The sequence below is a fragment of the Talpa occidentalis genome, unplaced genomic scaffold (assembly GCF_014898055.3).
Source record: "Talpa occidentalis isolate TD23 unplaced genomic scaffold, MPIMG_talOcc4v2.1 talOcc4.8, whole genome shotgun sequence".
NCBI classification, from domain to species: Eukaryota; Metazoa; Chordata; class Mammalia; order Eulipotyphla; family Talpidae; genus Talpa; species Talpa occidentalis.
This window is the reverse complement of record NW_023605194.1, coordinates 53216134-53229782: the sequence shown is the minus strand read 5'-3', so window position 1 is coordinate 53229782 and position 13649 is coordinate 53216134. Positions and strand designations below refer to the sequence as shown.

The window sequence follows — 13649 nt, the reverse complement described above, 5'->3', positions numbered from 1 at the left end:
TCTTAAGAAAACAAGATTAAGATTCATATTTCTAGGGGGGGAGAAAAAAAGATTCATAATTTCTTAGCCATTCAACTATTTGATTTTAGTTGTAATATATCACCAATTTTGCATTTAGTTTAAATATACTACCACAAGAAGCATACAACCTCAATGAAATATAAGTATGTCTGAAGTGGGTTTAGGACTCACAGGTGCAGTAGAATACTCTTATGTAGAACATAACTAGCTTCTCTATATAGGAAACTGTATGTCAAGTACCACTGTAGATCCATTAGGCAAGACTACTGGCACTTTGGGAAGTTCTCAAACTCTTTAAAATAGACTCTTGGATTCAAATAACTAAAAATGTAAAAGTAAAATCTGTATGGAAATTTTGTTAAATAAAAAAAATGAAAGTGGAAGAGGAAAACAAATTATGTTTTATATTCTAAATTTAGCAACCACATAACAGTTCTCACTAAATTAAGTAAGAACAACAGAAACAGGAGTTTAGCTGAGCCAATCAACTTGAAAGGGAAATTCTAGTAGAGAACTAGGTGGGTTACATCTGTTATTTTGCCGAATGCCAAATGGTTTTGACTTCATAGGATCAGTCTTAGTGAATGGCCCTGGGGGACTAAGCCCTGGAAATGTTGCTAAGAGGTGAGTAGAACAAGCTTTCAAGTGGTTTTAGAAAACTTTCCTTCTCTATCAGGGCAATCCTGAGACTACTGAAATGAAAGCAGTTTAGGAAAGACATATGCCTAGATGTAAAGGAATACCAAGGAGTTAATATAGCACTAATCCCCACCTTTGCCACTTAATAACTTTGTGATTTTTGGAAAGTTACACTTTTTAAAAAAAGACTTGCAATCCGTCATTATACCTTCCCCCAAAGTAGCCCAATCATTTCATCTTACGACATGGAAACTGAGGCACAGGATAACTGTCTTGTTTTTGTCTCTTCTAAAAGTAGATCAATAACCCTTATCTCATAATTATTTCATTTTTTTAAGATTTATTTTTATTTATTTATGCATGGATCTAGGCCAGAGGTACAGGGTGTGAGAGGATTCACCAGAGACAAAATGGGGAGAATAGGAAGATCTACTGAAATACACTGCTGAAGGGAGCAAAAGGAGAGACAGGAGAGGTCTGCTGTGCCATTTGGGTTAGCTCCCTGGCTAACCCACATTGAACTCATGCTGCAGTGGCTGGTGATAGCTTGATAGCACTGTGACTTAAGCCCTTGTGCCACCAGGGAGGCCCTATCTCATAATTTTTTCAAAAAATTAGAAGAAACTAGCCGAGTGCATCAGAGACTTAGGTTGACATTGAAAAACAAAGGACAAATAGAGGCTATAGCTAAACATTTATCTAAGGGGTAGAAAGAGTACATATGAATTTTTGACCAAATCCTGAAATAAAAAAGTAAGGGACAATCCTGAAGTTTAGAACATATATTTAAAGCAAAGGAAGAATTGTGTACTGAAATAGGAAATAAGTTGTGGAACTAAGTAACCAACAACAAAAATATTATACTGTTTGGAAAATCAAATCGATTTATTAAAGGTTTAGATAAATTAAAAAGTTATCAGGAGATTTATTATGCAAAGTTAGGAATTTCTGTAAGTTATCCATAATTTTTTAAAGTTTGATATTTTATTTGATAGTATAACTTTAATTAAGTTATACTACCCACATATCATTTTTATATTCCATAAAAATCTCTAATGAGAATATTACATTAGACAAATCCTAGGACTGAATCACAGTGGAAATGGTATCTTGTATAAAGTTACTGTTACTGCAAAAAAATGTAGTCTTAACAATTGTTTCCTTGGAAATGTTAGCCTAAAAAGATCTCTGCCCACACTTACCTTCCTGTTTGTTTAAAAAACTGTTCTTCAAATTCTCGTAAGGCTTTCCGAAGTCTCTTCTTATCAGCCCTAGTTTCTCGGAGATGGTCAAGAAGTACAGGCCTATATCAGGTAAAATATATTTGTCATTACTGAGCTCTGGTGTAACTGATAAGTCATCATGAATAGATTTATCTGCTCAGCAAATCATTTATAATAGTATTCTATCTAAAAGACTAGCTATTGAATAAGTATGAAATACACACACATACACAGCCTGACTATAAGGAAGCATATAAGCAGAGGAAATAAAACAAGCCATAGGAATGAAGAAAGAACAAATTAAGCCCATTATTAAAAATGGTGAGGGCAGTGGCATATGAATAGATGAGTAACAGGCATTATGAAGGATACTCATCAGTATTTGTTGAGGCACAAGAGGAAGAGAGTATATTGACAATGGAAAAACGCAGGGGAATAAAATTAAGACTCAAAAGAACCTATAGTTACACTGAAATTCTTCTTACTTTACTAACAGTGAAAAGTCACAATGTTAGAGTAGAAATTTTTATCTGGGAAACTTGTTTATGGTTTGAGAGACTGTAAATGCCTTAAAATTATATATGGGCACTTTCTTTAAAAAAAATTCCATTACTTTAGAAAAAAAATACAATGCCCCCCCCCAAGTTAATAGCTGCTTTAGAACAACCAATAAATGAATAAATAAATGAAGGGAGGGAGGGATAGAAAGAGAGAGGGAAGAAAGAAAAGGAAAATAGATTGATTTTCTGCTTTAAAGGTCACTCTTCTATGAGCTTGAACTGAGGTACCAAATGATTCTACAAGCACATTAAAACTCATCTCACAACTTAGTCCTTGATTTCACCTCATCTATTTGTGAGGATTCTATCCCTGTCTTGAAGCATTCATTCTCCACACTATAATACACATTAAAAGAAAATCTCATAATCTGGCCAGTAATATACAAACCAAAGAAGGCCAAATGATCCAGAGGAATTTCAACTACTAGCTAATGATACTGATAGCAGTAATGCTATTAATGAAAATCCAAATGGCTCCTCCCTGAGAAGCTATTAGGGGCCAAAGGGCAGCTCATTTACTTAAGGACAAGGGGATTCCCAGTCTAGAGGAACCATCTCACTAAATGGAATAGACCAAAATGATCCCCCTGACAACTGTTAACCCATACAGGATCCCAATTCCTTTGGTGAGCATTTTCAAAGGCCTGCTCTACTTCACACGCTGCCAAGGTTGGGTCCTGCTGAAAAGATAAGTGACGACAGCAAACTGCACATTAGCATTTATAGCATCTTTAGGACCCTCTTGGGAGCCTTGGTTCCTCATGATTTTGTCTTCTCAATTCTCCAGTTAAGAAAACCACCAGATTATACTTTTAGGATTACTGTGATGGATTTTTTTAGTCAAAAAAAGCTCTTTTAAATTTCTTTATATATAGTCTCTCTATATTTTTTTTTATTTCTTTATATATCCTTTGAATTTATTTTGTGTGGTACCCCAAACAAAAAGGAGTGAACAGGAGACTCCTCACTTTAGGTTTCACACTCACATGGTGGCCTCATGTAAATTGGACATGGAGAGGGCTGGTTGTTTGATTTCCTTCTTTTCATCTGGTAGCAGGACCCTAACAGGCTCACTCTCGTTAGAGTAGGTGAGGTGGTCAGCAACAGGAAGGTGAGATGTTGGATCTGGCAAAGGTTGTTGGCTTCCCTTTGGACACTCTTCATCAGAATCCTCTTCCTCCTGCTTATCACAGGCAGATTTAAATAAAGTCACAAAATACTAAGCACCCCTTGAAGCAAAAACAGGAAGGGGAGCCATAAATAGATACCATGAAAGTATACTTAAATTTAATATTTATTTCTTTTTATATGAATATCCTGGCCAACTGACTGTTTCAATATCTATGGAGTAAGGGTTTATGGAGCTTTTCTATTTCTATATTCCTGTAAGTCATTCTTTATTAAAAGAAGTTTAATTCAATTTCAGTATTCACATTTTCTATTGAAATAAATCTACCTATAATGGTATATAAACAATGTTGTATTATATCAAGGAACATACTGTCAATTTTCATATGAAAGGAAAAAAACAGACTAGAAAGGTTTGGTTTGATCTAGCTGCATTATAAATTAGACAATACCAAAGTGAAATACATCATTTCTTCTCATCCAAGCTATGACAGCAAATGTTAAAATTGGCTTCAAAATACAATTGTGAAATATTCTCACTATGCAATAGCTTTAATTATCAGCCACTGTTAAGTATAGTACTGGGGTTGAGGGAAACATATTTCCACTTTTAAAAAATAACAACTAGTTTTGCTAGAAGCAGAGATTTCCAAGAAGATTGCTTTATAACTCACAGCACTGCCTCCCTAAAAAATAAAAATAAAGCACAAGTGCAGATTTCTAGTTAATATAAGCATTGTGACTTACAATTGTTGGAATAAGGGAAGGTGTTGACAAGATTTGCTTGATAATTCTGTATCGGTCATAAAGAGGCTTTATGAGATTCTTGTCTTGCTTAGTTACCTGAAAAACATGATATTCATTATTGTTTCTCAGACAAGAATAAAAACATGCCACTATTTTTAGCAGGTAAAAAAAAATGTTTTGAAGCTTCGAAGTAAGGCATTATACTATATAATAAAACAGTAATTAGAGCACATGCCAGTTTTCTTCTAGGAAAAGTTTCTTAAAAGATAGATCCAAGTTTAGAAAGATATTTTTAAAACTGGCTGAAGGAGTTCGTGATGTATAAATGATAATACCATATTCCTCACTGTGTTCTGAAAAAATCCAGTTAATAATCAAGACCTATTGGTATTTCTTCTGGAACATATACATATTTTATAATTATATTTACAAACACCAATCCTATCCCGGTCTTCACCACATGCTTGGGTTTTATACCTGTTTACTAGCTAGCTCTAACTATTTTGAATAAAATAATCAACTCTGAATTCACAATTTCCTACCTAACAAGGTAGTTGGAGTTACAAAGTTTGTTCCAACTAAAATATTTCATAATTTCTTATTCCTCCAGTACATTCAATACCCCTCTGCTGTATGACTGGTCCCTAAGCTTTATTTTCAACAGATCACAATATCATCTGCTTGCTTTGGTTTTCCTTCCTGCTACATGCCCTGTGTTAGATTTCCATATTATCTACTACACACAACCCCCCTTTCACTCTAGTCCAATAGTTCTCACTTGACAGGTAGTGGGAGGAAAATGGTGGAAAGCTGCACATAGAATAATGACCCTGTTATCTTCTCAAGGTAAATATTCCCAAGTGTGCTAGCCGGCTCTGCCTCCCAAGTCCCCTATTGATAATCTCAAGGGAAGAGAAAATGGCTCCAATATGTATATTTTTAAGCTTCAGAATAATTCCTATGCTACCCTATCCCCATACCAGTTGAGAACCATTCTGTTCCAGTCTGTCTTCCTTTCTCCAAAAATCTCTTATCTTGTTATCTGGCCCTTCATTGTTTTTCTGTGTTTCAATTTTGTCTGTCCAAATAAAGTTGAAGTTTCTTGAGGACACAGATTATGTCAAATTTCTTTGAAGTCTCTCAGTTCACAACATATCCCAAATTTATACGCAAAATGACTCCAATTTTTAACAATTTTCATATAAATTCCACATTCTATAAGCTACAGCGCTCTTATTTTCAGTAGGAAGATCTCTGTGGATGCCTTCTAAGAATTGGTTAAGTAACCTCAAGAGTCTTTTGCTTCTAGCCCGATCATTCCTTAAACATTTTCTTAGTCATGACACCTTTCCATGAAAATTAAGTCCTTTCATGTATCCCAAGGGGATTTAATAGGTAATAGGAAAAAACCCTCCACCTAAGTTCAGAAAATGTTGAAGTAATGTTTTTTATTGGTGCTTCTATTTCTTAGAAAATACTTGAACAAACAATGCATTTCACTATTATTGGCATCTGTCACAAAAATTTGATTTTTGTGATTTTATTCATTTTTGGTATATTCTCTGGATTCTACAAAAGCTAAATTTAGTCTAAACAAGAAAAATAGAGTAGCCAAAAAACAAGTTAGAATGAGGAATGCCATTATAAAAAATTATCTTCCACAGATGCTAGATGAAAACCAGGAAACATGTACAGTGTTTACATTCATCTTTCACTCTGATGATTTCCTTGTTTTACTCTTAGCATCATTACCAGACTGATACCCAAAGACAGCATTCAATGGTCTTAAGTATAAGACACTGTCAAAACTCTAGTTTCAGAACTGTTTATCCTCAAGCAGACTTGGAAGGAAGGCTGCCTGAAAAAGTAGGGGTGAGACCGTGTCCAGGAGCTTTCCTCTACTTATAGGCCTGTGAAGAGAAGCTCTACAAGGCATGCAAAGTCAGCTCATGAAGGATACTGAGTCAAGAGATAGTTGGGCTCTGCTGAATAGGTACCCCAAAACAAAAGGGCAAATATACATTAGACTTTATTGTTCCTCTCCACTTTCTGGTAAAAATCAGTTTTCTGAATTCAACAGCTTTCAATTTCCGAAATGCCTCTTCCCTCCCTAATCCTACATATTGGTAATTGTTTTATATTCAATATATCTAACCTTTGATTTTTGTTATGAGAATGGAGGAAACAAGTACCATGTTGAATAACCTAAAATTGCCAGAGAGAGATCCAGATGACCAACTGATTGACAAGTGTGAAAGATAAACAAGGTACTAAACCTCTAAAAATACTTACTTTTCACTCCTCTATATTCTATGGTATCAGAAGAAGTGAAAATAAAAGGTAGCTGAGCAACAGGGGATTGGGCATTTAACATGATTTGATATAATTTGCTGATAGCTTGACATCTTTGCCAAAGGAAAAAGAATCTTGATCCTCTATCTTGCAGGTTATTTGAATCAACAAGGTTTGGAATAGTAGCCTAAAACAACCTAGCTTTCAAGAGGCAGACTGCTTTCTGCTGAGTGGCCAGACTAAGTATATTTCTTCCTTGGAACTGCTCAGAAAATTGTTTGGGGGAAAAACTGCCATATGTCATAGCTTACATTGCCCTCTCCACCAATCCTCATGCCACTGGTCCCATGTATTCTTCCATAGTAAACCACAGAAATTTGAAATAAAATTAACAAACCATTCCCATAAATGTACTCTTCCTGAAAAAGACATAAAAGTGATTCTCTATTCTCTGGGCAGTGAGTGATGAGACTATTACTTTTTAGTTTTAGGGACTCAAAACCTGCCAGTTGGATCCTATGTCTCCCGTATTGAGGGAGACAGTATATGTGGACTAAATCTATTTGAAATAACTGGTCAGCCAAACAGCACAGAAAGTCTGTAATGAATATCATCATACAAAACAACTGCTGAAAAGAATGGTTTGGTCAGTTTAGACTTCCAAGCAGGGATTAATAATGGCCTTGAAACCAGAGACATGAATTCAGATAATTACCTTCAAAGTTTACAAGCCATTTTTAACATAGGAAATGGTGTAATCTCTGAAGCTTGGATTTTTTTTTTAAGATTGACTTATTTTATGTATACAAGAGCTGGGGTACAGGCCAGAGGTGCAGGGGTGGTGGTGAAAGGATTCACCATAGACAGAGTGGGGAGCAGAACAGGCAGATTGACTGAAAATACACTGCTGAAGGGAGCGGCAGGCTAGACAGGAGGAGAGGTCTGCTGCACAATGTGGGTCAGCTCCCTGGCCGGGGATCCAACTTGTGCTGCAGTGGCTGTGGATAGCTTCATAATACTGAGACTTAACCCCTTGTGTCACCAGGGAGGCCGTGAAGCTTGGATTCTTAATATGCAAAATGAGGATAAATTTTAATGTTACCATATGTAAGTATCCCACACAAAGTCAGGAGTACTTGATGTTATTTAGCTATCAAACTGGTTAACTTGAGATTACTATCAATGTATAACACTAATAACAGAATGCCATGGTGCTACTACAGAATATTTTTGTTTTTTAATGAGAAGCTCCCTGGTGGTACAGGGGTTAAAGTCTCAGCACCATCAAGCTATCGCCAGGCACTGCTGCATGAGTTAAATCCCAGGCCAGGGAGCTAACCCACATGGCGCAGCAGACCTCTCCTGTCTTGCCTACTACTTCCCTCAGCAGTGCATTTCAGCAGATCTGCATGTTCTGCTCCCCACTGTCTCTGGTGAATCTTCTCACCCCTTGCACCTCTGGCCTAGATCCCTATTCTTGTATGCATAAATAAATAAAAAAAAAATTTAAAAAATGAGACATTATTTTTTGATATAAAAAACTATCCAAATATAAAAAGTGAAAAAATGATACATAATTGCAGAAACTGCTATCATTTACTTAAAGGAGGCAGTTAAGCATGTGTATTAATACTTTCCTATATATGCTTTATTTAGAAATTCCAAAAGGGGCCTCTCCTGATGGTGCAGCGGTTGAGCGCTGGGCTGCCTGCAGCCTCTGCAGCGCCAGTTCAATCCCCGGCCACCGGTGAGGGTCCCACATGGCGCAACAGACCTCTCCTGCTGCGCCCGCTGCTCCCCTTAGCAGTGTATTTCTTCATCTGACTGCCTGTTCTGTTCCCCGCTCTGGCTCTGGTGAATTCTCTCACCCTCCCGTGCTTCTGACTGTACCCAGTGCTTGTATAAATAAATAAATAAAATCTTAAAAAAAAAAAAAAAAAGAAATTCCAAAGGACACATAAATCATTAATATAATAGTTACCTGCTAGTGAATGGGAGAGCTTAGAGCTGGATCTGCCAGATGAGGTTAAGGAGTCTTTTTACTGCCTTTTGCATTTTCTTATTAAACTATATGAGAAATTATCGCCTATTCAGACTAAATCGTTTTTCTTTAAAAAAAAGGGATAAGTAAGCAGAAGAATATAAAAGGATTTTTCTTTCAGTACTCTTACTTAAAAGTCTTTCCTCAACACAAACAACTCACTATTCAGTTATTAAATTTTTATTTGATATAAAAAGATAAAATGGGTAATTTTGCCTTTTAAAAAACTTGCTTCCCTCCTCAAAGATCCTACAGTTGGTGAAGGACTAGAAGTAAGTGCCATTACTCACCCACTTGTTAATTTATGTTGTGCACCTGACTCCAAACTACAGTTCCTAGAAAGGGCAAAAACATGGGTGTATGTTCCAGTGCCAATTTGGGATTTTTAAGAGAAAAGAGAACACAGATAGCTACTACAATCAGGGGATGATTCATTCATTTCCAGTGCTCTATGGATATTCCCGTGACCCAGTAATGATTATTTTCAAAAATCATCCATAGATGAGAGAAGAAAATTGCTCAGTAGCAATATCTGAACTGAGAAGGCACTGCTGTCAGATTTATCAGATTTAATATGATTTCTGACTAAATATCAAATGCAAATATTTCAGAAAGTCATAATAAAAGTCTCTCTAGAAAAGAACGAATTCTTCATTCCGGAAGTTTTAATATTTAATGCATCTTCAGCAGTAAAGCAAGGACCCCAAATGGATATCATCTGTCAATTTGAGTTTAAAGAAATGCGACCTAATAAGATCATCTCAAATGCTAATGAGCTCACTGGGGAGCCAGGAATAATATGGCTCTTTTGGAAATTTACACTCCTCATTGATTCTGTTGTGATTTCTGGAATCCCTCTTAAGACCCATCTTATATCCACTTCATGGTTTCCTCTGTTAAGCTCTCTGAGGAATAATACTGCAGCTTTAGGTACTGAGGCCTGCATTTCTACTTTAGATGCTCTCTATTTAAAGGCTTTAACTTCAGCCTCCTAGAGAAATACTAAGTTTATTTGAAGGAGTTTCGGACACTTATTAAACAGTTCAACAAATACTTCATCTAAAACACAGTTGGCAGTTATATAAAGATGACTTCTAAAGAATGCAATTTGTCTCTGATCTCCAGACACTGGTTTTTATATTCCTATTTGATTCAGATGCCTCATTAGAGTGACCAACTATGCCAGTTTCCTCAAGAATAAGGCATTTTAGAAGACATTGAATTTTCAGTGATAAAACCAGAAAAGCCCAGAGAAAGTAGAATGGTCAGTCACCCTATTCCTCAAAGATCCTGAAATTAACAGACCTTCTGAGTTTTTAGCCCCGACATCTGCTCATCTAGTGTTACCCATCTCAGTAAATGTTTCCTCATTATTTTAGATTCTCCCTGTCCTCCCATTCAATGATTCAGTCCTTTGATTCTATATCTAAAATATACTTTGCATATGTCTACTTCTTTCCATTTCCCAGCTGGTCATTTCATCATCTCTTTTCCACTTTTTTTCCTTATGATTTATTCTCCATACAACCTTTTAAATGTAAATCACACCATGTCACTTTCTTGCTTATAATACTTCCATGGAATAAAGCCTCTGTGTGATGGGCCCCAAGGTATCTTCCTGACTTCATCTCCTGCCATCCTATGCTCCAGCCCTTAGACTTCCAAGTACACATAAGCTCTTCCTTAAAGACCTTTATACTTGCAGTTCATCTGTCTAGAATGCTCTTTGCTGTTCTCTTGGCCTACTGATTCTTCTTCATATATGTCACCTTATCAGCCTTCCTAATAACCCTAAAGAAAGTAGAAACCACATCCATCACTTTAATTCTTTGTATAGTACTCACTAAATTCTCTGAAGATTTTATTTATTAAGCTGTTTGTTGTATCCCCTCTCCCATGAGGGCAGTAACTCCCATGACTTCTCTATCTTATTTTTTGTATCCAGCATGTATCATAGGTTATAATATAAAGTAGCTGCTTAAATCATTTTGCAAATGAATGCCCACCAATCACCAGGCATCTCACTTTACTGTCATAATAATTATATAAGTAGATATGATCTATGTTTTATATATGAGAAAATTGAATCTCAAGCATTAATTCACTTGCCAAGTATACCGGGTTAGACAGCGGCACATTCAAGTGCTCAGCGCTGCTCTAAGTCTTACACCAATCCCAAGTGATTCCTCACTGTCCTTGTCTATTGACTAAAACATAGAATTAGGTTTTCGGTACTGGCCCTTGGGCATTATAATCAAAGTAGCTATAAAATATAGGAAATACACAGCAGGATGGAAAAACCACAGTGTGCCATATGTGTGTGTGTGTGCATGCGCACATATGCACACTCATACATAGAAGTTATCCACTTACCCACTGGCTTTCACAAAAGTCCAGAATCTTTCAGAGGGGGAGGGGTGAATTGATCAAGTGAATAAAAATCTTATATTTACTCATCACAATGAATATTGACTATTTTCAAATCTAAAGATATTTCATAATGATGGCCAAGGACCCATTTCTACGTATAGATCACAAATCCCAATGTAAATGACCAGTCCATGAGGCTATGAGCCTTTTATGAATTGACATATGTTGCTGCTAAGACCAGAAAATGTACAATAGAACAAGGGAAAGCAGCATTCTCCCTAAGAAAATTTCACCCCAAAGTTAAATATACTCATTTGTCTATTCATCCAGCAAACATTTATTCAGTATCTACTATGTACAGTCACTGCAAGATGATGTGCAACAAATAATCCTTCCACTCAAGAAATTTAAAGTATAGCATGAGATGGAAAATGGCATACAGCAGAGGGCAATGATAGGTTAACTACAACTCTTATTTCAGGCAAGCACACCACTCTTGCCTGGTCACTTACAGGATTACAAGGAGGTATTCTTCACGTAAGTGAAATATAAGGACAAGTATATGCAAGATGGAGGCTCACCAGGTACAGATTAATTGCCCTCACCTTCCTCCTTGTAAAATATAATATTTTCTTTGTGATCAGGGCTTATATATCTAAAATGCCTACTGACAACTCTTTCTGGGTGTCATGCAGATTTCAAAACAAAGATGTGTAAAGCTGAAGTTTTTACTTAATACTCTTCAAGAAACCCTATCTCTCTATTCTTGTCATATAAAATACTAAGCTAACTTCATTACTATTTAAACTTTAACCTTGCTTTATTATTTTTATTAAAATATATGGTAAAATAGGCTTGTAATGCTAGTCCTAATTCATTTACTAATTTATGGGATGAAAATGGGGGGAAAAGAATATGACATACCCTATTATCTTTGCCATTTGCTTCCCATCAATAGATCACACTAACCTCTAGAATGGCAACATATCCTAGAATCGTGAGGCAATACCCCCAGGTCATGAATAACAGACCACTATGAACTAATGTGATGGAAATTTCAGAGCCAGTATCCTAAAGATGTGTATGTCACACCAGATTACTCTGACAAATTGGTCAAAACCACAATCTCTGGCAGTGTGTGGAGTACTGGGCCCTCTGGTGAGGTACCTTAGAATCCTCCTGACAGGGAAGCTGTTCTCTCTTCTTCACGCATGTCAACACCATGTCTGCAGTCTCCTCTCCAGAGGAGTTTGGCTCAGGGCCCACAGCTTCAGGCTTCCCATTCTCTCTGGGCACTGTGGGTTGCTCACAGGATAGGTTTCTAGGTGGGCCTTTGGCAGCACTCCCTTGTTCTTCTGACAGCTTCAGCTTTAGTTCTAGGAGAAAGGCATGAGTTACCATGAGCATGAAGAATTCACTGATCTTAGTACAAGCAGAGAATTATTCCTTTCAGGAATCCTCTCCCCTGAGGTCAAGTCAGTAGAAATGAACACAGCTAATGATGACTTTCCATGGGGCAATGGCAGCCTTAGTAACCAGGATAAACAGGTGTGGAAACAGAGGCTCTAGAGGCTGAGAATCATGGAGGAGGAGGATCATGTGTGGGAGTAACTCAGTGGTTAAGATTTTGGAGCAGAAATTATGGAGGAAGACCACTGCTACCTGGCACTGAAATTTCCACCTGCAACCAGAAAGTCTACACTCAAAGATTTATTCACTTGAGCTTTGAAAGTTTTGCAGTCTTTAGGAGCCTCTGTGAAAAGGCAAGTACTTCTGAGAAAATACAGGAAGAATAGGAAAGAGGAGATAGGAATGCTAGTCCCATTTGGACAGATTTCACAATTTTGTCTAATGCCAGTTTTTAAAATCCAAGATTAAGCATTATTGCAATGTGGCTTTATAGAAGCCAACAAAATTAAAAATAAAAAAGTCATTGGGGACTTTTAAGGGAATTACATTTCAGAATATGCTAGGGCACTGGTCATTTGAGTGAAATCATTTATACATTGGTGTGATATTTAAACACTGCTCATTTTATAAACCTGCTACATTATTACAAAGCTATACCAGTGAATTAACATTCCCTTCCAGTTCCTTAATCATCATCCTTCTAGAAATGTGGAAAAACTCCCAAGTCTCTATGTACATAGACATATATTGAAATGTGAGTTTGGAGAGAGGAAAATAAATTTTTATTGGTAAGCAACCAGTCTTTTTAATTGAGCTTCTGAGTTAATTAATCTCCAGAAGAGAAGTAACCCTGGATTAGGAGGCAAAAGATGGAGTTTTATATCTAGATCACCACCTCCTAGTTATGTAATCTTTCCCTCTGTCTGGGCATAAGTCCTCATCTATGTGATGGGGTACATGGAGTATTAAATGATTGCTCAGGCCACTTGTGTTTTTGACATCCAAGAATCCAGAACCCAGGGAAATTAATGCTCTACTTGTTGAAATGTTCCTGATGCTGTAGTGAATCATTCCACTGGCAAGTTGGGAGTTCCTCAATCCTTTTCTTCAAAAGTTTACTAAATAATGAAGGGAACCCAGGATCCTTTATATCAAAATGGGACCTCCAATCTAGGCAGAAAATAGTGCTAAAAGGGACACATGTGGCAAAGAATCAAA

At 36.7% G+C, this 13649-nt stretch overlaps 1 protein-coding gene across 5 annotated transcripts in view; it reads right to left on the bottom strand.

Moving 5' to 3' along the window:
* The window catches only part of FAM13C (family with sequence similarity 13 member C), a 127534-nt gene that overhangs the window by 3137 nt on the left and 110748 nt on the right, over positions 1-13649 (bottom strand). For 3 of the 5 annotated variants that reach the window (XM_037497961.2, XM_037497958.2, XM_037497960.2), the window contains 4 exons: positions 12189-12397; positions 4319-4414; positions 3430-3626; positions 1863-1964 (listed from right to left, as the gene is read on the bottom strand). In XM_037497961.2, the coding sequence (XP_037353858.1) occupies positions 1863-1964; positions 3430-3626; positions 4319-4414; positions 12189-12397 (604 nt within the window). Of the gene's footprint in view, positions 1-1858; positions 1965-3429; positions 3627-4318; positions 4415-12188; positions 12398-13649 lie in introns of those variants that run through there. The other 2 variants (XM_037497959.2, XM_054690715.1) reach the window with 2 other exon arrangements.